Here is a 21,284-nt window from a genome sequence, read left to right on the forward strand (position 1 = left end):
TCTCTGGCTGAGTGAGTTTTTTCAGCCTCAGGTGATTTTATTAGGTGTCAATGGCCAGGTGATAAAATTGTCCTGAGCTAAATAACATTTTCCTGGGGCCTATCAATCAATGGCCTGAATGCCCGGATGTGCAAGATGTTACGCGTGCCACAGGGAAGCATAGGAATCCCAGGTGCATGTGTTTCAACAGTGACACCTGCATCCCAATGGGATCCTGCCCTTTGTCCCTTGCCACATGCTCTGATCCCTTTGCCCAAGGCACATTGCAGTTTGGAACGGGGCTGGCGTTATGACTGGAAAACTATTTCCCGGCATTTGGGAGTTCAGTTCAACCACAACTCACGAACCACCATAGTTTTGCCACTGCTAGGATAAACGGGTGAGTCAGCTCCCCACATCAGGTATTTTTCATGGCCCGTCTGAACTCCCATAAAAAAACACATCCACAGAATGTTACAGCTGTGCATCCGGTGGCTCATAAGGCATAGGACATGTGTTATTTCGTTTGGCCTCGCCTTCGGAAAGTGAAATGAGAAAATCACATTCTTTAAAGAAATGGAAAGTGAAACTTCTTTGCATATGACAGAAAAAAGGGATGTGTGTGTGTGTGTGTGTGTGTGTGTGTGTGTGTGAGAGAGAGAGAGAGAGAGAGAGAGAGAGAGAGAGAGAGAGAGAGAGAGAGAGAGAGCATTTCTCAGGAGCGAGAGTGTAATTAAGGGCTTGATCTTGGCAGGTAGCATCTTCCAAAGATGTGAAGTGAGAAGGTGTTGGGACAGAGGGGGCTCCAGAGCTGGAGAACCAGGTGAGTTGAACTGCAGCTCAGAGGGAAAGCAAGCCTTGGCAAAGGCGAATAGCTTTGCCCTATTGAAATCCCAGCCAATTGCCTCTGCCTTCAAAGGAGCACCGAAGCAGCAGATGATCTTGAACCCCCTCATGGTCTTACACCCCCACCCCACCTTTAAAGGGCTTCAATTGTGTAGCACAAAATGATAACTTCACTTCTCTCATCCGCTGCCATACGTGCTTTACGGCTGCTTCCAGATTCTTGACAAGTTAGAGCAAAACAAATGAAACAACAATAGAAAACTGTTTGCCAACCTTGGTTTTTAAAAAGTAAAGGAAGGACGGAAGACTCTGAGTGTGTTGCGGTTTAATATTAAAGAGCCTCTGAGCATGTACAGGGGGCCTTTGTTCCATCACAGCAGGTACAGCATTTTGGCAATATGATGGTGCAGTGATGGCAGAAGCTTTGCCTGTTGAATTTCTGTCTGTTGTGCAGCTGATTCAGTTGCAGTCTCATTAAGGTAAGTGGGGAGGGGGGAAACGGGACTATGAGGCTTACATGGAGAGGGGAAATGCATCTTATCCTGCACATCTGTTCCTTTTTCAAGTACTCCCCTTTATGCTTTCAGTCTCCAAAAAGCATTCGGCATGCTGCTGCTGTTTCTGTTACTACTATTAATGATATTAATCAGACAGTGTGGTGTAGTAGTTAGAGAGCTGATTTTATTTTTTATTTATTTCATTTCTATACCACAATTCTAATAGGTGTCAATGGCCAGGTGATAAAATTGTCCTGAGAACTAAATAAAGTCATCCTGGGATTTATCAGTCAACAGCTTGAATGTGGGAGATATTATGTGTGCCAAAGGGATGCATAGGGATCCCGAGCCCCTGTGTTTCAACAGTGACACGGGCATCCCAATGGGCTTCTGCCCTTCATCCCTTGCTAGGGTGACCATGGGGAAAGGAGGACAGGGCTCCTGTATTTTTAACAGTTGCATAAAAAAGAGAATTGCAGCAGGTGTCATTGGTATGTATGCAGCACCTGGGGAAATTCCCTCTTCATTGCCACAGTTAAAGCTGCAGGAGCCCTGCCCTCTTTTGTATCTGGTCACTCGAGGGCAAAGCTTCTGCAGCTTTAACTGTGACGAAGAGGGAAATTCCCCAGGTGCTGCATGCATACAAATGTCACCTGCTGAAATCCTCTTTTCTATGCAACTGTTAAAGACACAGGAGCCCTGTCCTCCCTTTTGTATGGTCACCCTACCAGGTTCTGCTCCCCTGTCACTGGCTGACAGAGAGGGCAAACATGGCCTGTGGCCATCTGTGGGACAGTATATAATGCTTAGTGGCTCCTTGTCTTTCTCCTGTACCACCACTGCTGACCTCTTCCCTCTCTTCTCAGCAGTCAACTAATCAGGTCTGAAGGAGGCCAAAAGATGCCTTTGCTGGCCACGTCGGCAGTGAATATTCATGATAGCAGCTGGGGCAAGATGGTTGCATGAGCAAAATGGAGTTCTAACCGGCTTCCCGCCCTCCATGTTGATGTTCACATGCGAGGACAAGATGAGCCAGGAATCCCAGCATGCAGCATTGATTCCAGTGCTACGATGCCCACCTCGGAGCCAAGTGGAGGTTACTTATGGAGGCAGGTGGAGTGGGCAGGGGTGGGTGAGCCCCACCACAGAAGCCTTGGACACCACAGAGACCCTGTTCATCACCCCTGTGGAACAGCAGTTGTGGGAGCAGCTGGTGGGGCTCCTGTCCCCATGCCTTTGGGGAGTCAAGGTTTCTGGGGGCCTCCAAGGTGACACAGGGATGATCTCTTTCTCTGGGCCCCTAGAGGTAATTTTGAGAGCCAAGGAGGCCATCAGCAAGCTTCTCATCCTAGTGGGCTCCCTAGTCAAAGTCAACTTGATGGCCATTCCGCGGACTGAGCACAGGGCCGCTGGGTTCTTCCACCTCCGTGAGGGGTTCCATCTTTTCCTCTGGGAAGGAGAAGCTTCTAGATTCAAGGTGGACGCTCTAGTGAGGATCAGGCTTCCTGGTGGAGGCGTGGATGGTGGAAACGCGGTCTTTGCTCAGAGGGTGTGGAGCCAGGAAGGCTCCTTCCATACTAATTTGGACATTCACCTTCCACCCCTGGCAAAGGCAGAAGTAGCAGCTGGAACAATGAAGCTAGCTTTAGAGGCCGCCTCCCAAAGAGGCCTCCAGTCTCTAGTGATCTCCGACTCGGGGGCCTCCATCTCCACAGCTGAAGCAGAGGCTATGGCTGTAGGAATTGAAGCTTTTAAGAAAGACCACCCCATATCCTCCTTGAAGAGCATTAGTTTTGTTTCCCGTGGTGGAAAGGCGGTGGAGCTATTCCGGGAGGAATGTAGGAAGCGCTGGTCTCCGGGAAAGGACAACCTGGAGAGGCTGAGAAATGCACTGCTGACTTTGGAGGCTGCCAGGATCGAGGTCGCTGCTGCTTCCAGCACAAGGAAGAAGGTGAGTATTTCTTACTGGTCCAGCCTGACGAAAGGGAAGGGGCAGGAAGAGAGGCAGATGAAGGGATTTGGGGGTTTGAAAAGGGATAGAGAGGTGATAAAGGCATGAGAGTCTGGGGTTCACCATTAGGGTGACCATATAGAAAGGAGTGCGAAAGCAAGGAAAGGGGAGTAAAAAATTGCCAAAGGCAGGGGCGGAACCAAGTAATCTTCTACAATAATATTATTAGTAAAAGTTTTATTAAAGTGCCAGGTGCCCACGCGTTTTGAAAGCGGTTGCGTTCTTCCTCAGGGCCTTATAACGTTAGTGCAGTTGTCTGTAGAAGCTTCTAGGCTAGCATGATACAGAAAGAAGCGAGATATATGGGGGAAAGAGATCTCACTTCTTTCTGTATCATGCTAGCCTAGCAGCTTCTGCAGACAACTGCACTAACGTTATAAAGCCCTGAGGAAGAACGCAACCGCGTTTGAAATGCGTAGGCACCTGGCACTTTAATAAAACTTTTACTAATAATAGTATTGTAGAAGATTACTTGGTTCTGCCCTTGCCTTTGGCTATTTTTTACTCCCATATAGAAAGGAGGACAGGACTCCTGTACCTTTAACAGTTGTATAGAAAACGGAAATTCAGCAGGTGTCATTGGTACGCATGCAGCCCCTGGTGAAATTCCCTCTTCATCACAACAGTGAAAGCTGCAGGAGCCCTGCCCTCTTGACCAGATAAATCCCCCCATCCTTGCATGCTGCAATCCTGATCTGGATACAGAGCTTCATCCCACATACCTGTTTCCTTCGAATTATCCCCTACAGCGTTTAGCTTTCGTTGTTGTTGTTGTTGTTGTTGTTGTTGTTGTTGTTGTTATTGTTGTACCCCAGGCGGCAGCACTTTGCATACCAGGAAGTGGGTTTAAGGGGGGAAATGTAAAAAAATTATAAAAAATCAACGGATGACCCAATCCGATTCAAATTTGGTATGCTTAAAGCTCTCCTTAATATCTATTACTGTGCCGATTTTGATGTTTCTATTTTTAAAGCTTACGCAGATGTAAGCATTTGTTTCATTTTTCTCAAATCCTGCTCCTGTTCCCCAGTGGCCGCTCGGAAGATACGCTCGAAAACTAGTGACCAAATACAGTGAGGCTTTTCCCTTTATAGCACAATTAAAGCAGGATGCATGGGAGTACTTCACAGTCAAAGCAGATTATAAGGTGGAAAACTTCGGAGTCCTTTGCATGCAATTCGCAGTGATTGCACAGTATAACCCTGGTGTGATAAAGCTCTAAGTCCCTGCATGCTTACCGTTGGGTAAAAAAAACAGAATAGATGCAGTTCTGCATTCATTGATCTCTGATTGAGCTAAGGCCATTGCCCTCTCTGGGTGCATTGTTTGTTCCAGACAGATGTTGTGGTTGTTCCGCTGGTGGTGGATTCTGATGGGCTGGGCTGGGGCCCGGACGCCTTTGCCGTCACGGAGAAGGCTCTAAGGGCTGTGCCGCGTGCTGTGGACTTGCTTCCGGGAGAAATTCTTCCAGTGACAGCGTCGTACTTCCCAGAATTGGACTGCAGTGTCGTCTATCTGGTATGGCTTGAAGGGTCTCAGCTGAAGCCTAAAGATGCCTGTAAGGTAATGCAAATGGGACGGAGTTACCCTGTTGCTGCCCCAATATCTATTTCTCTTCCGTCCTCCACCTCAATACTACCTTCCACAGATATGCCTCTCCCATCCCTGCTATTGCGCATCTGTCAGCTTTTCTGGTCTCCAATTTTCTCAAATAGATTTGCACAAGGCGTTTGGCCTAGCTCATAATCTAGTTTCCACCCACTAATGCGCCTCACTGCCATTTTCCAGCAGGCCATTCAGAAGATGGTTTGGAATTGCCTCTGCACCTGCTATGGGTCCTTCCTGGAGTCCATTTCATTCCCTCTCCTACAGCCAGCAGACCCAGGCCTAGCTGCAAAGGGAGACATCTTGATGACCATGCTGGAAGAGATGGACCGCTTCCTGAAAGAGGTTCCCAACACCTGGATGAAGCTGGTGCAGATTGTTCCTCCGTCAGGACGGACTCTCCCTCACCTGGTAACCATTGTAGGAATGGACCGAAGGAAGGCACAATGTGCTGTCTAGGTGCAAGAGCAGAAAATGGGTTTTTCTGCACAGGGCCGGCGCTACCACTAGGCGAACGAGGCAGCTGCCTAAGGCGCCGACCCTGAGGGGCGCGAGCGCAGGCAGTGTTGGGTGATAGCTGGGTCAAGATGGCCTTGGGTGCGGATCGTCATGTCACAGTGTTGCAACAGTGAGAAGTGGCTCCTTCTGAAATTCCTCCTCCATTTTACAAACCAGTGAAAGATGTAGGAATCCTCTTCTGCGTTGTATCTGTTTATTTTATGGAAGGGTAGCAGGCTCTATTGGGAGCCAGGAATCCAGACTTCTGAATCAAGCTCAGAAAAGGGTATGCATGACTGAAAAGGTTAGAGACACCTGCCTTCTTTCACTTGTTTTGGGAGAAGCGTGGCTTGGTGGCTTAGGAAAGGGGTCAGGAATTCAGATTCCTCATTCCCCAAGTGTTTCCCCAGGTAGAGGCAATGTGAACCACTGGTTACAGTTTCCGTGTTGTGGAGAGTGTGTGTGTGTGTGTGTGTGTGTGTGTGTACATACAACTGCATGCAACTCAAGGGAGGTGCAGTAAGGTCTAATGCGTTTAAACTGGGATGAGACTAACCTGAGGGTGCTTCCAGGCAAGACTTTTAATGTTCAATCTCCCTGCCTCATTCACTGCATTTTGCCAGAGGTCCAGATAACAACTTTATCCATCTATAACCTTCCTTTGTTTCCTACTTCTTGTTCTTCCTTTTTTTTCTCACCGTGGAAAACCCATTAAGGAAGAAAAGACAGAATAGCTGCACAATGCCTTCTGACAGAGCTCTCCATAGGTTGGCTACTTATGCCTCGCCAACCAAGAGGATACAGATTTGCAGATGCAAATGTATCTGTAGAAGTGCACTTTTTAGATATCGTAGCTATTATTTAAATAGAAATACTATACATCTCATCATAGTGGGAACACTGTGACCAGATGACTCCCTGCTTAGTCTGCTGTCCAGGTGCTAACTGGGGATGGACAACTTCAAGGTCCATCTCTGCTCTCCCTCCTTATAGTTCTGGACTTGGACTAGGCAGCCCATCAAACAGAAGACACCTTCAAGTAAAGCTCTGTCCTCTGCCAGCTTTTCAAAACAGAGGATGGTTCTCTGTATATTAGGTCACCTGGCCACCCCACCTCTCCGTCTGGAAGCACCTGGATACTTTTGGGTTCCATCATCAGTCTTGGAAATACAGCAGGGTAGCCACCCTTGATGGCACTGTGGCATGCGGGAATTAAACAGTTGGAAGAAGGCTTCCTCGAAAACCCTTCCTCCACTGCTTAATTTTGGCACCCTTTCAAGGCAGAGGTCAATGGAAGGGGGAAGAAATGGTGGCCCCCTTAGAATGTGGTCTTTTTAATAAATATAACATGTTAAGTTGAGATCTGTCTCTGTCTTCTAGGTGGAAGATTATATCACTGCTGCTGTAGGTAAGATCATGACATTATAATTGCTTTAACAGTGGGCCATAGCATCTATGTAGGGATACCTCCCTGTTTACCAGATATCTAAAGACTGCTTGCCCTTATTGCATTTGTACAGTTGTAGTAGATTTAAGGGGGCTGGAGCTGTCCTCTGGAAGCCACTTTAAAATGCACCACATGAATGCTGTGTGATACTTTTCTCCCACAAATATCCAAAAAGAAAAGTTTTGTCAGCAGGGGCATGGAGAAAACTGCCATCTACAGTGACCCTGTAATCTGGAATACCAAAGCAGGTCTATCAGAGAGTCATACCTGTTTACCTGTTCACACAAATATATGTTTGTTTTATGTAGAGAGGTGGGAGTGACTTGAGTCTGAATCAGCCTGAAGAATGAAAGGCTGTTGTTAGCTAGCAATGCAGACTGAGAATAATGCTTTCTTTTCCCGAGAGGTTGGAGAGGGTTTGAAAGACAGATTGCTGCTCATGGAAGTGGATAGACGCCTCCCACTTTGACCTTTAGTAAACAGGTTTTGCAGGTTTGGGTTGAAATGCTTTAAAAACTTGCAAAACCTATTTGATCACAGGAGACAGCGAGGCAGAGTAGATATGTATGTATAGTCTCTCTTAATCTGCTTTCATTTCTTGGGGGTTCAATCCTATGAACACATGCTTAAGCGTTGGCTACTTGAACACTTTCATCCTAGGAATAAGACCCATTGATCACAATGCGGCTTTCTTCTGAGTAACGTACTTAGGATTGCACTGTTAGTGTGCATGTAGATATGATTTGGTTTTATATGCATATTTTTATAAAAACTGATCTTGCCTTAGGCCCACAAAAGGTTCCAAAACCAAAAATGGAGGGGTAGGGGGAGAGATGACGTATGTGTTTTCACAGCTCTCTCAAAAAGCCATGAAAGAGGGAACCAATTAGGACTTGAATGAGGGAATTCCGCAACCCAGGTGCCACAGCTGAGAAGGCCCTGTTGCAATGTATCTTAACAGCAGGGGCCAGATTGAGACTCCAGGTAGGCCAGATTTTGCCCATGGGCATGAGGTTCCCTAGCCCGATATAAAGCATGTGCTCTACAACCAAGCTGCATTCCCTTCTCTATCCCCAGCTTCCAAATCCCAAGTCCTCCTAGGAATCTGTCAGGAATACACAGGCCAAAGAAGAAGATAAATCAGATCCCGTTTGTATTTACAAGGTACCAGCATAGCCTACTATTCAGTAAATCCACCTTTCTTCCAGAGCCGGTGGGTTTATGTCATCTGGAGGACCCACTCTTCCTCCAGTACCTGGAGGAGAGCCCGGATGCCTTTCACGAGTTCGAAGTGCGGCTGAAGGAGGTTGGTTACAGCATCCGGCTATGTTCTCCATGGGGAATGTTGATGTTCCAGGCCACTGGTCCGCCTGTGCAGCTGCATGAGTTGGGAACCGTATTTCATTCCGTGCGCGAAAGGTATCTGCTGCATTGTGAGATACGGCCAGAAGTGCTAGAAGCCCTGCTTGAGCAACAGACTCTCGTGAAGATGTTCACATCCATCCGGATCTACATATGGGACAGAATGTGGTTCGTGGGCTTGTTTGAAGAGATAGACTCTTTCTTACGGCGCCTCGTCCAAGTGGCCTCTCAGAGGCAAGTGGTGAGTTGGGAGTGCTTGGCTGAATCGCTGCCCAGGTGCACCATTGCCAAAGATGCTGTGCTGCAGGAGATGCTCCCATCCAACCCCCTTGTAAGCATTGAGATCCTTACTAAAGCTCAAGTGACAATCAGATTTTGGGGCCGCCGTCAAAGAGTGGAGGAAGCGATGATGCGCTTTAAGGAGCTCCTCAACGCTTTCCAAGTTTGGCCGGTTCCTCTGTCCAATCTCCAGTTTCACTTTATCAAGACACGGTGGGGGGAATTCTTCCACAATGACTTCTTCTTGGAGCAAGGCCTCCTTGCTGTGCTGGAGATTTCTGAAGTCATCCAAGTTGCTGGCCTAGACTTGGTTAAAATGAAGGAAGCCAAAGAAATCATCATGAAGCAGGTGTTGGAGAGGACAGTGGAGATACCGGAGGAGCTGAGGTGGACCACTGAGTGTGCGGAGTGGAAGGAGCTGCTGCACAGCTTGGGGTCCCATAAGGAAGTAGCTCTTCATCAGGCTGCATCCCAGCAGGTAACCGTGGTTGGCCTCTCTCCCCGTATCACTGAAGTGGAGGAATCTATTAAGGAGTACCTACAAGATAATTCTCTGGTGGAGGAAACAATGACTGTTGCCAGACCAGAACTACTATTAGCTGGGGAGAGTCTCCTTCATATTATGGATTGGAAGCATCTCAAAGTGAGCATCCAACTCCAGTCACATGGTCAGATTTTATCCCTGCACCTGAGCGGCCTCCGAAAATACGTGAGGAAAGCCACGCCAGTCATCAAGATGGACTTAAATTCCCTCGTGCTTGGTTCGGTGCCTCTGAGGAAGAAGGCTCTGGGGGAATACTTCTTTGGGGTTGGAGCATGTCTGCTCAAGCAAATGGCCCAACGATTGTGCTGCGTCACTAAAATTAAGAATCGTAGCAGTAAAGTCACCAATAGCAAAGGCAGTTGGGAGCGGGTAAGTGCCAGAAATGTGTCTATTTAGTTAGATGTTGGTTGGATGGGGCTATTCAGAGCTTTGTCTCCTGAGGTCTGTCTTTTATTTGTGGAATGGTGAAGGAGATGGTCCATTGGATTTGAACAAGGCCAAGGAAGGTAGGTGTGTGTGTGTGTGTGTGTGTGTGTGTGTGTGTGTGTGAGTGTGAGTGTGAGTGTGTGTGTGAGAGAGATGTTTACAGGGGCCAAGATGTTGTGGTAGGAGCTTTAAGTTAAAATATGCTAGCCTTTTTGATCCCACCACTTTTCCTCTTGCTCCTTTTGCCTTCGGCCCCACCTGTCAAATGCCAGTCTCCTGGCTTTCTTTGTAGTCTAGCTGTCAAATCAGTATTTCTGGTCAATCACTTTTATTATGCGAACTACAGACATTATAGGCATTGTCTCAGGCTACAGACAGTATCCTCATGCAGCAATTAGAGGCTGGCTTTCCTAACAGGCTTTGCATAATACGGTATTGTGTAGATCTCAGATCGCTACCCAGAATAAAGCACCATGAAAGAAATTTGCTACGAAACTCCTGTTGTCTACTATGGGGTATCCTTCTGAACTTGAGTGGGGTACCAAGTCCTGCCCTCAAGGTGGATCTTTCCATGGGGTGGTCTCCCTTGCTCTAAGTCTCTTAGAGTGCCTCGTGACCCAGCATTGAGCCTCCTCTTTCACCTGACGTTTAACTCTTGGGTCTCTTATTCCTACTCCTCCTTCTCTTCATTAGCAGTCTGCATACCCACAAATTCAGAGGGCCCCACTTATTTATTTATTTTATTTTATTTATTTTTATTTTATTACATTTATATACCGCCCCCCAGCCGAAGCTCTCTGGGCGGTTTACAACAATTAAAAATAGTAAACATTAAAAGTGTACAAAATTTTTAAAAACATAAAAACAGTATAAAAACAATATCATTCAAATGATTAGGTGGCAGCTGGCCTTCATCCTCTCCGTCACTGTTACTCTCACCAGCCTCCTGCTTCCATAACTTTGGTGCCTTGACAACACCTTCCCTGTCACCCTCTCTGTCTGACTCAGAATCACTTCCATGTCTGCAGAGGTGCTGGGCCCAATCCCTATACCGCCCACTGCTGGACTGAAGTCCTCAAGAGCTTCTCTGAAATGGAATTTGGTCCTTGGACTGAAAGAAGTTCAACATCCCTGTCCAAAGGCCAACGGGGCAGGGTCAAAATACCAAAAGCATCAGCATATTTTAGCTTGAAGTTCTTACTGTTCTTACTCTCCTGCTTAGGAGAGGCATTTCAGTCTCTTAGAATGGGGGGAGGGGGAATGGGCAAAAGCCAGGAAACAAGCAAACAATAGGAGATCAGGGTAAAGGCGGTAGGGCCAGGGGAAGAGGGGTGTGGCCATTTGGAGTACTCCAGGGGGCCAGATTGGGACCCCAAATGGGCTGGATTTGTCCTGTGCTTCTGAGGACCAACAGCCTTGTTCTAGATGCAAAGGTATCTTTATTTAGACAGGCCTTTGGCTGACAAGGTGACTTGCATTTATTTATTTATTTATTTATTTATTTATTTCACTTTTATACCGTCCAATAGCCGAAGCTCTCTGGGCGATTCACAAAAATTAAAACCATGAAAAGCATAAAAACAACCAACAAATTAAAAACATGAATACAAAATACAATATAAAAAGCACAACCAGGATTAAAACCACACAGCAAAAATTGATATAGGTTAAAATATAGAATTAAAACAGCAAAGTTTAAATTTGTTAAATTAAGTGTTAAAATGCTGAGAAAATAAAAAGGTCTTCAGCTGGCGACGAAAGGAGTACACTGTAGGTGCCAAGCTAACCTCTCTGGGGAGCTCATTCCACAGTCGGGGTGCCACAGCAGAGAAGGCCCTCCTCCTAGTAGCCACCTGCCTCACTTCCTTTGGCAGGGGCTCACGGAGAAAGACCAGCAAAATATTTTAGCTGGTTGTTTTTAATGATGTTTTATCTGCTATCTTTGAATGTTTTGTGTTTTTTTACTTTGCATTTTATTGCGGATTTATTGTATTTTTATTTGGCTGTTGGCTACCTTGAGCACATTTAGGCCTGTATCACACACATCTGTCATAAATAAATGCATCTTAGCAGCATCCTCTGTGACATTGCACTGCATCTTTATTTTTATTTATTTTATTTATTACATTTTTATACCGCCCAATAGCCGAAGCTCTCTGGGCGGTTCACAATCTGGGGCTGGGCTGGATCGACTGCTTCTTCACTGGCTGCTGTGAAATATTGCTGCCCTTGCTGATCAATGGCAAGTACACTTCTACTTGCCCTAAATTTTCTCGCTATTATTTGTTTTTTATTCTTCTTATTGCTAAGCCAATGCTTCACTTTCTCCATCCTCTTCCTATTATGACATTTTAAAACTTCAGAGGGAAAGTCCATTGCAGCATAAACAACAGGTCTGGTGGCATCTCCTGACAAGCTTATTATGGTGTCAGTTTTCACACACAAGCTTTTGCGGGCATCCCACAAAGTGGGGCTTTGGCCGATGAAAATATATTTGTTAGTCTTTGGGGCGCCACCAGACTTTGTTTTCAGTCTCTCTTTTGTAACCCCACTAAACATGGGAACATCAGACTTTCACTGGGTTCACCTATTATGGTGGAAGAGGCCTTCAATATGTTCACCTGTAAAATAGATTCAAAATAAGAGGAAAGTCCACGTGGATGATTTTGTGCTTTCTCCATCCACTTTGTCAGTTAGATCAGCCTTTCACAACCTGATGACCTCCAATTGTTTGGACTACAACTTCCAGCATTTCTGACCATTGACCATGCTGGCTGGGACTGACAGGAGTTAGAAGCCTGGGGTCACCAGGTTGGGGAATGCTAGGCTAGATGGAAATTTTTCAACAGGTTTTTATTTTGTTGGGTGGAATTCTTATACAACTTTTAATGTAGAATCTTTGCTGATTTTATTTCTTACATTGTAGATCTTATCAAGGCTTATTTTGTGTCTAATTTCAGATTTTGGCATTTTCTTTTTCTTTCTTTTAGGGATTTGTTGAAGGCTATCCAGGGATGATCTATGCACTGGGCAGAGAGAACCAGGTGGTCTCTTTCGAGCAAATTTTGGCTGGTTTCATCGCCACATTCCATGAAGAATCCATCTGCGATGAAGCAATAGCAACTTTCAGTGACGAGAACCTTAATAAACTCCACAAGAATACACGGCATCAATTTCCTGTAGGTCTCCATCGCTTGCGCGATGAAGAGTTGCAGATCTGTGGCTCCCAAGGAGACGTGGCAAACATTCTGCAAGCCATTCACGCACAGATTGAGGAATACCAGGCGGAGTGGATAGAAGTTATGGCTCAGTACAAGGCAATCCCATCCATCATTGTGAAAGAATGTTTGTTTGAAGAGATACTCCCAGCTAACCGGGGAATAAACGCCGAAGTCCTGGCTGAAAATCCACCAACTGTCATATTCAGGGGTCCCCGTCAGAAGGCGGTAGAGGCCGAGAGGTCTTTAGAGGAGATGCTCAGTGGCTTCCAGGTGCTGCCAGTTCCTCTGTCCAATCTCAAATGTCAGTTTGTCAAGGCGCAGTGGGACGAGCTCTTCCATGAGAGCTTCTTCTTGGGGCAAGGCCTCCTTGCCGTGCTGCAGATCTCTGAAGTCATCCAAGTTGCTGGCCTAGACTTGGTTAAAATGAAGGAAGCCAAAGAGATAATCATGAGGCAGGTGTTGGAGAGGACAGTGGAGATACCGGAGGAGCTGAGGTGGACCACTGAGTGTGCGGAGTGGAAGGAGCTGCTGCACAGCTTGGGGTCCTATAAGGAAGTAGCTCTTCATCAGGTTGCAGACAGCCAGGTAACCGTGGTTGGCCTCTCTCCTCGTATCACTGAAGTGGAGGAATCTATTAAGGAGTACCTACGAGATAATTCTCCGATGGAGGAAAGGATGGATGTTGCCAGACCAGAACTAGCATTAGCTGGGGAGAATCTCCTTCATATCATGGACTGGGAAGATCTCAAAGTGAAGGTCCAACTCCACCCAAACGGTCAGATTTTATCCCTGCACCTGAGTGGCCTCCGAAAATTTGTGCAGGAAGCTATCCAGATTATCAAGGAAGACTTGGCTTCTCTCGTGCTTGGTATGATACCTCTGAAGACGAAGGCTCTGGGTGAATATTTTTTGGGGTCTGGGGCATGTCTGCTGCAGGAAATGGCCCAAGAAAGGGATTGTACAGCAAGGATGCAAATCCAGCAGAGCTCTGGCCCCTACAATGGGGTCATCAATAGCTATGGAAATGAGCAGGTAACTATGATTGTCTTTTTGAGGGTACAGCTTTTCTGTGCCCCTTCCTCAAATGTATGTTGGTCCTCAACTAGTGTGAAAAGTCTGGAGTTAAGAGCTGTGACTCCCAGACAGGTTTACTTGGTTAAATACTTATGGGGATGAACCTTTCACATCTAGGACTCCATCCATTAGACTTGTTTTGGTGTAAAGGACTAGATAGGAAATAGATTTTTTTTGATGCAGTTGCATGTATTGGAACACAGAATAAAACCAACACCCAAATTGTAGAACCCCTCCATCAAGGCTTCTTGTGGCTCTAGACTTGGGGTCTACAAGCTTTTTGACCCCAAGGGCTGCATCAGGTGCCTGCTGGGGTGGTGGTGGTGGTGATGGCCTGACATAAGTGTACCCACACAGACACCACTCGTGTGTGTGTGTGTGTGTGAGTGAGAGAGAGAGAGGTTGAGATCCATCACACCAGCATTTTATCGCACTCTTGTCATGCCTGGTTTGCTGGTTTGCAGCAGGGTACTCACATGACATTGTGCCTGTCCTGCAGTTACCCCACCTTCCCCCACCCATTTCTCGTGTTTTCCTAGAGCGGGGAAAGTCTGGCTTATTTCCTCCATGCAGGATTAAGTTGCCCTTCCACCTCTGTGTATTGCTGTCTTCACATATTTTCTTTTGTTGGGGGCGTGTGCTTTGACCGTGTGATTGCTGATGAAAGATGAGAGCGGTGCGGTGCACCTCCTCCAGCACACCGGGTCAAATGAGCAGGCTTGTGCTGAGCTGGTCAAATGGGCTTTTTCTGCTGCAACCCCACCCTCCTTACCTGCAGAAATGGCGCCCAGCCAATTAAACGCTGAATCGGTAAAATGCTAGACAACAAAGCTAGAGTGAGGGATGGGGAGGCTCCCATGTCCATCACCCGACAAGAACCCATGAAGTGGAGGGGGAAGGAGAACGGGTGGGGTGGACACAATAGTGGGAGTGCAAACAAGTGAAAAGAGAGTCCCATGGTATAGCTATGATCGTGAAAGGGACAGCACTTGCTGCGCTAAAGAAACAGAGGTCAAAATGTGGGTGCATACCAGGAAAAAAAAAGGTGTGATGGAGCTCTGTCTGTATCTCTCTCTTACACACACACACACACACACACACACACACACATACGTACACAGACACAACTCACACTCACCCCAGCAGCAACAGCACCTGTTCCATGTCACAGCATTAAGGTGTTGAAGCCCCCTCCCCTCCTCAGCCACTCAAATCCGATCATTAAAAAAGAGAGGGAAAATGCTCTAGGAGCAGGCACTATGGTTTGTGCCATAAACACTTGCTTCCTAGAGTATCCTGGGAATCTGGAAGGAACTTCCAAGTGCTCCAGGGCCACACTAGGAATGAGCTTTCCGTGGCAGGAACCATAGGACCTGTTCCTAAAGCATTTTTCCTCCCCCTTTTTCAGTGGCAGCAGATGCTGGGAGTCTGGGGGTTACCAGATATTGCTTGGGGTAGCTGCTGCAGCCTGTATTCTTGTATCCGTTCTCTAAGTAATTAGACGTTCTTGTTTTCCTAGGATCTGGCTGAGGAGCACTGGGCTGCAATACATGTAGTGGGCAGAGAGAGCGATGTGACCTCGTTCAAGCAGGTTGTGGCCGATTTCATTGCCAACTTCCATGAGGAAACCATCTGCAGTGCGGAGATTTCAGCCTTCAGTGACAACATCCTCAAAGAACTCTGCGATAACACATCACATCAGTTTCCGGTTGTCCTCCATCGCCCCAAGGAGAAGGTTGCCCGGATTTGTGGTGCCCAGGAAGACGTTGAAAACATTCTGGGGGCCATTTACACAAAAATTGAGGAAGCCTTCCTTACAAAGTTGCAGGAAGCCCACGCTGAGTGGATTGAGTCCAAGCTTCTGTACGAGACTATCCGGTGGCATCGGATGACTGATGCTGGCTGGTCCACATTTGACATGAACACCAACCGGAGACTGGAGATGGCGTACCACAAGAAGAAAATGTGGGCGCAGTTGCCGTGGGATGGACAGACAATCAAGATCAACTGGCTAAAGGGTGAAGCCTTCCTGCCAAGCAAGGCGAAATTCAGGATAAGAAGAGAGATCTGCTTGTGGGGTGAGGAGATGGCACCTGTCAACTGAAATCTCCTCCTTTTCCTTCCCACTTTCTTGTGGGGAGTTGTCTATGTCCAGATTCGCATGATCAATGTGGCTTATTTTCCCCTCCATGCATGTTTGTTGCGTGCCGGGGTGGGTGGGATTGGTCGTGTCATGTAAACCATGCCAAGGTGGCTTGTTGCCATGGGTAACAAGCCACCCGAACCCATAGGCTGCTGTAGGGTGCCTTATTTCCCGCTCTGTGGTCGTGTGAATTGGCATTGTTGATCTTCTACAATTCCCATTTCTGCTCATTGTGCTGCACTGCTCCCCAGAGTGTTGTTTCATCTTATAAAGATAAAGACAGTGTTGCCGCACAACAAGCAGAAATCAACAGGTGCAGTTCTTTTCACAGCCAAAAAAAAGAAACAAAAAGCTTTGCTTGTTGATTCATATTGGTTGTGTAGTTACAAAAGACTTCAAGTCTCCGGTACAATGGGGGTGGCAATGGGGATGGGATGGCCACTACCTCCTGCTGCTGTACATGTTCATGGTAATAGCCTTTTCTCTAAGGGGAAAACAGGTGTAGGGCTTTAGTTGTCAGTATTTTACAGCCTGGATCCCGAACGCTGAGATTTGCCTCTCCTAGTATGCATTCATCGCCTTCCCCAATCCAGTTCCCTCCAGATGTGTTGGACTGCAATTCCCATCATTCTCATGATGGGATATGCAGTCCAACACACCTGGAGAACCAGGTTGGGGAAGCTGCATTTGGTGAAGTGTTCACCTCCCCTACTCCGCATACTTTTTGAAGTGGCACATATGTCTTTACATGTACGTTCATTCATCCTTCAGCATACCAAAAGCAAAACTGTAGGCATTTAAACCAACAGGTGTAAAACTCTTCTGGAAATTTGTGGGCAGCACAGTATTTGGAGGATGGACTCTCACCAGTCATCTTTTTCCTGACATACTGAAAAAGTGCATGAAAGCTGTTATTTTTGACCCAGAGCAGGGCAGTAGGTGAGCTTTTACTAGGGCAGCAGTGGCAGGCGCACCTAAGATGTTGTTTTGTGACACTGAGAAGGATATAAGCAGAATGCAAGGTTGGCCGCTACAAGCCAGTCATGGTTTCTGTTTTGCCATTGCAGACAAGAATATTGCTCCACAATGGGAAGCCATGGATGGGAGTCTGGTGAAGAAAGTGGAACTGCAGACCAGCTCGGAGGAGTATCAGGACGTTGTAAAGAATTTCAAAAGGACAGCCAGTGACTGCACAGTCCTCAAAGTGAGTTGTGATGTTCTTGGATGCTGAGGAGGAGGCCTCTTTTGAGCCAGAAGGCGACATAGAGCATCATCAAATGAGTGTTTTATTGCATGCTCGTTACTCCCCCCTTCTAGATGTTTGCAGGTCCTTTTGACAACGTTGTCCACCTCCCATGAGTCTCCTGCTCCTTCTTGGCTTTTTTCTGTCACAAAATAGACCCCTTTAAATCCTTTTTTTTAAAAAAACGGAATGTGCCACCATTTCCTGCTATGTGCAGGAAAAGTGGCGTGATAAAAACGGCCACTGAATGGGCCACGTATTCATTGTTTACTTCCTCTTTCTTTCCCTGTGTGAAGAAAGAGGAAGTATTGTGGGACAGAAGCAGGGGGAAAGCAGTGGTAAGGAAACATGACCCCCACCCCCACACCAGTCTCATGACGCCAGTCTCATCACGAGAGGGAACTGGCTTGTGCTACAGGGGATCAGGGGCACATGTGGAAATTTGAGAGAGAGCATGGGCACTCTCAAAAAATGGCTGCCATGGGGAATGCAGAACGCAGACAAGCTGGAGCGTGTTCAGAAGAGGGCAACCAGGATGATCAGAGGTCTAGAAACAAAGCCCTATGAAGAGAGACTGAAAGAACTGGGCATGTTTAGCCTGGAGAAGAGAAGATTGAGGGGAGACATGATAGCACTCTTCAAATACTTAAAAGGTTGTCACACAGAGGAGGGCCAGGATCTCTTCTCGATCCTCCCAGAGTGCAGGACATGGAATAACGGGCTCAAGTTAAAGGAAGCCAGATTCCGGCTGGACATCAGGAAAAACTTCTTGACTGTTAGAGCAGTGCGACGGTGGAATCAGTTACCTAGGGAGGTTGTGGGCTCTCCCACACTAGAGGCCTTCAAGAGGCAGCTGGACAACCATCTGTCGGGGATGCTTTAGGGTGGATTCCTGCATTGAGCAGGGGGTTGGACTCGATGGCCTTGTAGGCCCCTTCCAATTCTACTATTCTATGATTCTATGAATGTGTGGGTGTCCATTCAGAAGATGGCTACCATGCTGGTCATGGCCGGTCACAAAACATTTCCCAAATGGCAAACTACTGAAACTAAAAGAAACATAACTTGCCAAATAACCTAATTACAAGTAAAAAGGGAATCTAAACTCCAACACACAAAATTACTATTTTGAACTCAAATAAAGATGGTGCGGGAAGGCAGAATTTGTAGCCTCCCAGGTTTTTTTTTAGTTTTTTAATAAAAAAAATCATGAATTTTAAAAAGTTTAAGAAATAAAATAAAAATCAGGAGACGCAGGGAGCCTGGTGGGTGCTGAGAGAGAAATTTGGCCATCCGGTTTCTGGGTTTTTAGGGAGTTAAATAGACAGTTGTCGACCAATTCTAGAGCTATTTTTTCAGTGCACATTTTGGGGAGGAGGGCTGTAATGTGGCAAATTGCCCCCAGGGGATTATTTTGGCCTTTTGACATGAACTCCATGATGGAATTATTTAAATACACAAGGCTCACTCGAATGAAATGACCCCACCCAATGCCCTGGCAATTCCCAACAGGTGGAGAGAATCCAAAACCGGTACCTGTGGGTTTCCTATAGCTGGAAACGCAGCTGGATGGAGAAGAAGAACCCGGAAGGGACACAGAATGAGCGCATCCTCTATCATGGGACATGCCCAGAGAATTGGTATTCCATCCACGAGATTGGCTTCAAAAGCACCTGTAGGAAGGGTAAGAGGGTGTTAAAGCTGTTTCTATTGCCCACACCTAAGAGCGATCCAGTCCTGCCAGTCTTGAACTAAAGGGTGTCATCAGACAAATGTTTTGTGGCACGCTAGCGACTGGCCACTCACAGATCTTCGTGAGACACTTTGACGACACTGCAATCCTCCTGTGTGTCTCCAGCTCCTTCTCCTGTTTTTCTCACTTCAAAATACCACCCAGAAAATCCGATTCTTCTGGCTGTAGCATTAATTGGTGCTATTTCCTGCTGTGTGCAGGAGAAGTTGCACCATAAAATCATCCACTGAATGGGCCACGTGGTCGTTGCTTTCTTCCTCTTTCTTCCCCATATGAAGAAAGAGGAAGCTGTTTGTCCCTATTGTGGGACAGAAGCAGGAGGCAAAGTGATGGTAGGGAAATGCGACCCCCCCCCCCCCACCTGTCTGACTGGGCCAAAGTCACCCAATGGTTTTCCATGGCTGAGTGGGGACTAGAACCCAGGTCTCCTGACTCCCAGTCCAACACTTTAGCCACTACACCACACTGGTTTATAAGGATCCTAGGGAAAGCATTGTGTGTTCTTTTTCTCTCCCCCTTTCTCCTAAGCTCTCATCTACACCAAGCAGGATATTCCACTTTTTAAGTGGTATGAAAGCAGTGTATAAAAGGCAGGAGCCACACTACTGCTTTATAATGGTATTAAAGTGCACTGAGAGCTGTTGCCATGACACATACCATATACTGCTTTCATACCACTTTCATAGTGTTATATCCCACTTGGTGTAGTTATGTCAATGGGCCCCAACAGTGCACTTCAGTACCACAATAAAGAAGTAGTGTGGCTCCTGCCTTTCATATACCGCTTTCATACTGCTTTCATAGTGGACTATGCTGCTTGGTGCAGATGAGCTCTAAGTTTTACAGTGCAACAATACTTCCTTGAAATGAGGATAGGTAAACCAGTCCATGGACATGCAAGGGCTTGACTTTCCCTAATCACTTAAATACACCATTGCATCCTTACACCATTTCAGCCTATCAGAATTGTATTCAATTGCATTCAATTGCCAGAGAAATGATACTTGGACAGTGTGCCCAAATGTAATCATGTCTTCTGCTTTTGTTTCTTTACAGTGGGCCTCTATGGACAAGGTATTTATTTTGCAGGGGATGCCAGCCGTTCTGCCTTCTATGCCAAGCCAGATTCCCAAGGACACCGGTACATGTTTCAGGCTCGGGTTCTGACTGGGGAGTATGACTGCGGGAGCGAAAATATGGTTTTGCCACCCACAAAGCGAGGGGGAAGAGGCCGATATGACAGTCTAGTGGATGTTCTCAGCAAGCCAACGATCTTTGTGACGTTTTTTGATGATCACGCTTACCCCGAGTACCTCATCACCTTCAATGGGCTGGCATCATGACCAAGGCTATGAAGGAGTAGAAGGGACACAATTGGAAGCAAATGTTACTTTCTAATGAACTGGAGATTCAAAACAGTGTGGACTCCAGGCTGGAACTGGAAGCAGTTTCTTTTCTTTTCATTTACTCCACAGGAGGAAAAAAGAAATATATATAATTTAGTAATTTCATTTCCTGAATGGTTAGGTGCAAATTGCAATAAACCCAGCTTATTTTGTCATTTTATTTTGTGTTCTTTTGGAAATGAAACCACATGTTCTGCTATTGTTGCAAAGGACAAGGGTTGACATTAGTGGAATTTTCTGACTGGTAGCCATGGATAAAAATCTCCCATTTCTTCCAGGATTCACATCAGGTTGATGATAGGGGGCTTATGGGAGTTGTAGTCCAACATGTCAGGAGGGCACCAGGTTGGGGAAGGTTGATCTAGCAGTGACCTGAAGTAGCTCTCTGAGGTCTTTCTGCTCCTTACAGTCTTATAACTTGATATACACAGGGGAAAATGCCGGGGCGGGGATAGGGTTCTGTCTGAATCTCCCCTGCAGCTGCACTTTTCTCTCTTTGTTTTAACTGCAAGACACCCTATTCACAGATATGCCATGTAATGATGCCCCTCAGTTAAAATAAACATCAGGGGGTTCAGTTCAGTGAAAACTTGCTGCTTCATTGTAATATAAGAACCAGGAATATATTGCTAGTTGGGTTACTCACTAAGGTGGATTTTCATTGTGGCTCTAAGGCCAGACTGAAAGCTCCATCCGACGAGCGTTTTATTGCAATCTCGTAACTGGGCACTCACTGAGTTTTCTCAGGTCCTTCACATGACATCGTCTGCTTCCCGTGCACCTTCCACCCCTTCTGGCCTTCCTTGCGTAACAAAAAAACCCCCTCATTAAGTCCATTTTTTTTTAAACTCGGAATTGCTGCTCTCTCCTGCTGTGTGCAGGAGAAGCAGCACCATTAGAACAGCGGACTCAATGGGACTCGTGCTTGAAGTTGGAATCCACCAGGGGAA

The 21,284-nt window shown here is 46.6% G+C and overlaps 1 protein-coding gene across 1 annotated transcript; it reads left to right on the forward strand.

Annotated features, from left to right (window-relative positions):
* The first annotated feature begins 1,952 nt into the window (after positions 1–1,952).
* On the forward strand, positions 1,953–20,489 carry LOC134405713 (uncharacterized). Its single transcript, XM_063136959.1, has 10 exons — positions 1,953–3,273; positions 4,669–4,896; positions 5,122–5,349; positions 6,817–6,844; positions 8,092–9,437; positions 12,485–13,747; positions 15,309–15,867; positions 17,000–17,136; positions 18,688–18,859; positions 19,985–20,489. The coding sequence occupies exons 1-10, from the start codon at positions 2,257–2,259 to the stop codon at positions 20,269–20,271; spliced, it is 5,265 nt and encodes a 1,754-aa protein (XP_062993029.1). The 5' UTR covers positions 1,953–2,256; the 3' UTR covers positions 20,272–20,489.
* The last annotated feature ends 795 nt before the right edge of the window (positions 20,490–21,284 follow it).

This window comes from Elgaria multicarinata, chromosome 11, assembly GCF_023053635.1.
Source record: "Elgaria multicarinata webbii isolate HBS135686 ecotype San Diego chromosome 11, rElgMul1.1.pri, whole genome shotgun sequence".
Lineage (NCBI taxonomy): Eukaryota > Metazoa > Chordata > Lepidosauria > Squamata > Anguidae > Elgaria > Elgaria multicarinata.

Bases quoted from the DNA above. Each gene is read 5' to 3' on its own strand.
- LOC134405713 (XM_063136959.1), top strand. From the start codon at position 2,257: ATGATAGCAGCTGGGGCAAGATGGTTGCATGAGCAAAATGGAGTTCTA. The intron at 4,897-5,121 runs GTAATGCAAATG...GCCATTTTCCAG, and splicing joins AGCCTAAAGATGCCTGTAAG to CAGGCCATTCAGAAGATGGT. The intron at 6,845-8,091 runs GTAAGATCATGA...CCTTTCTTCCAG, and splicing joins TTATATCACTGCTGCTGTAG to AGCCGGTGGGTTTATGTCAT.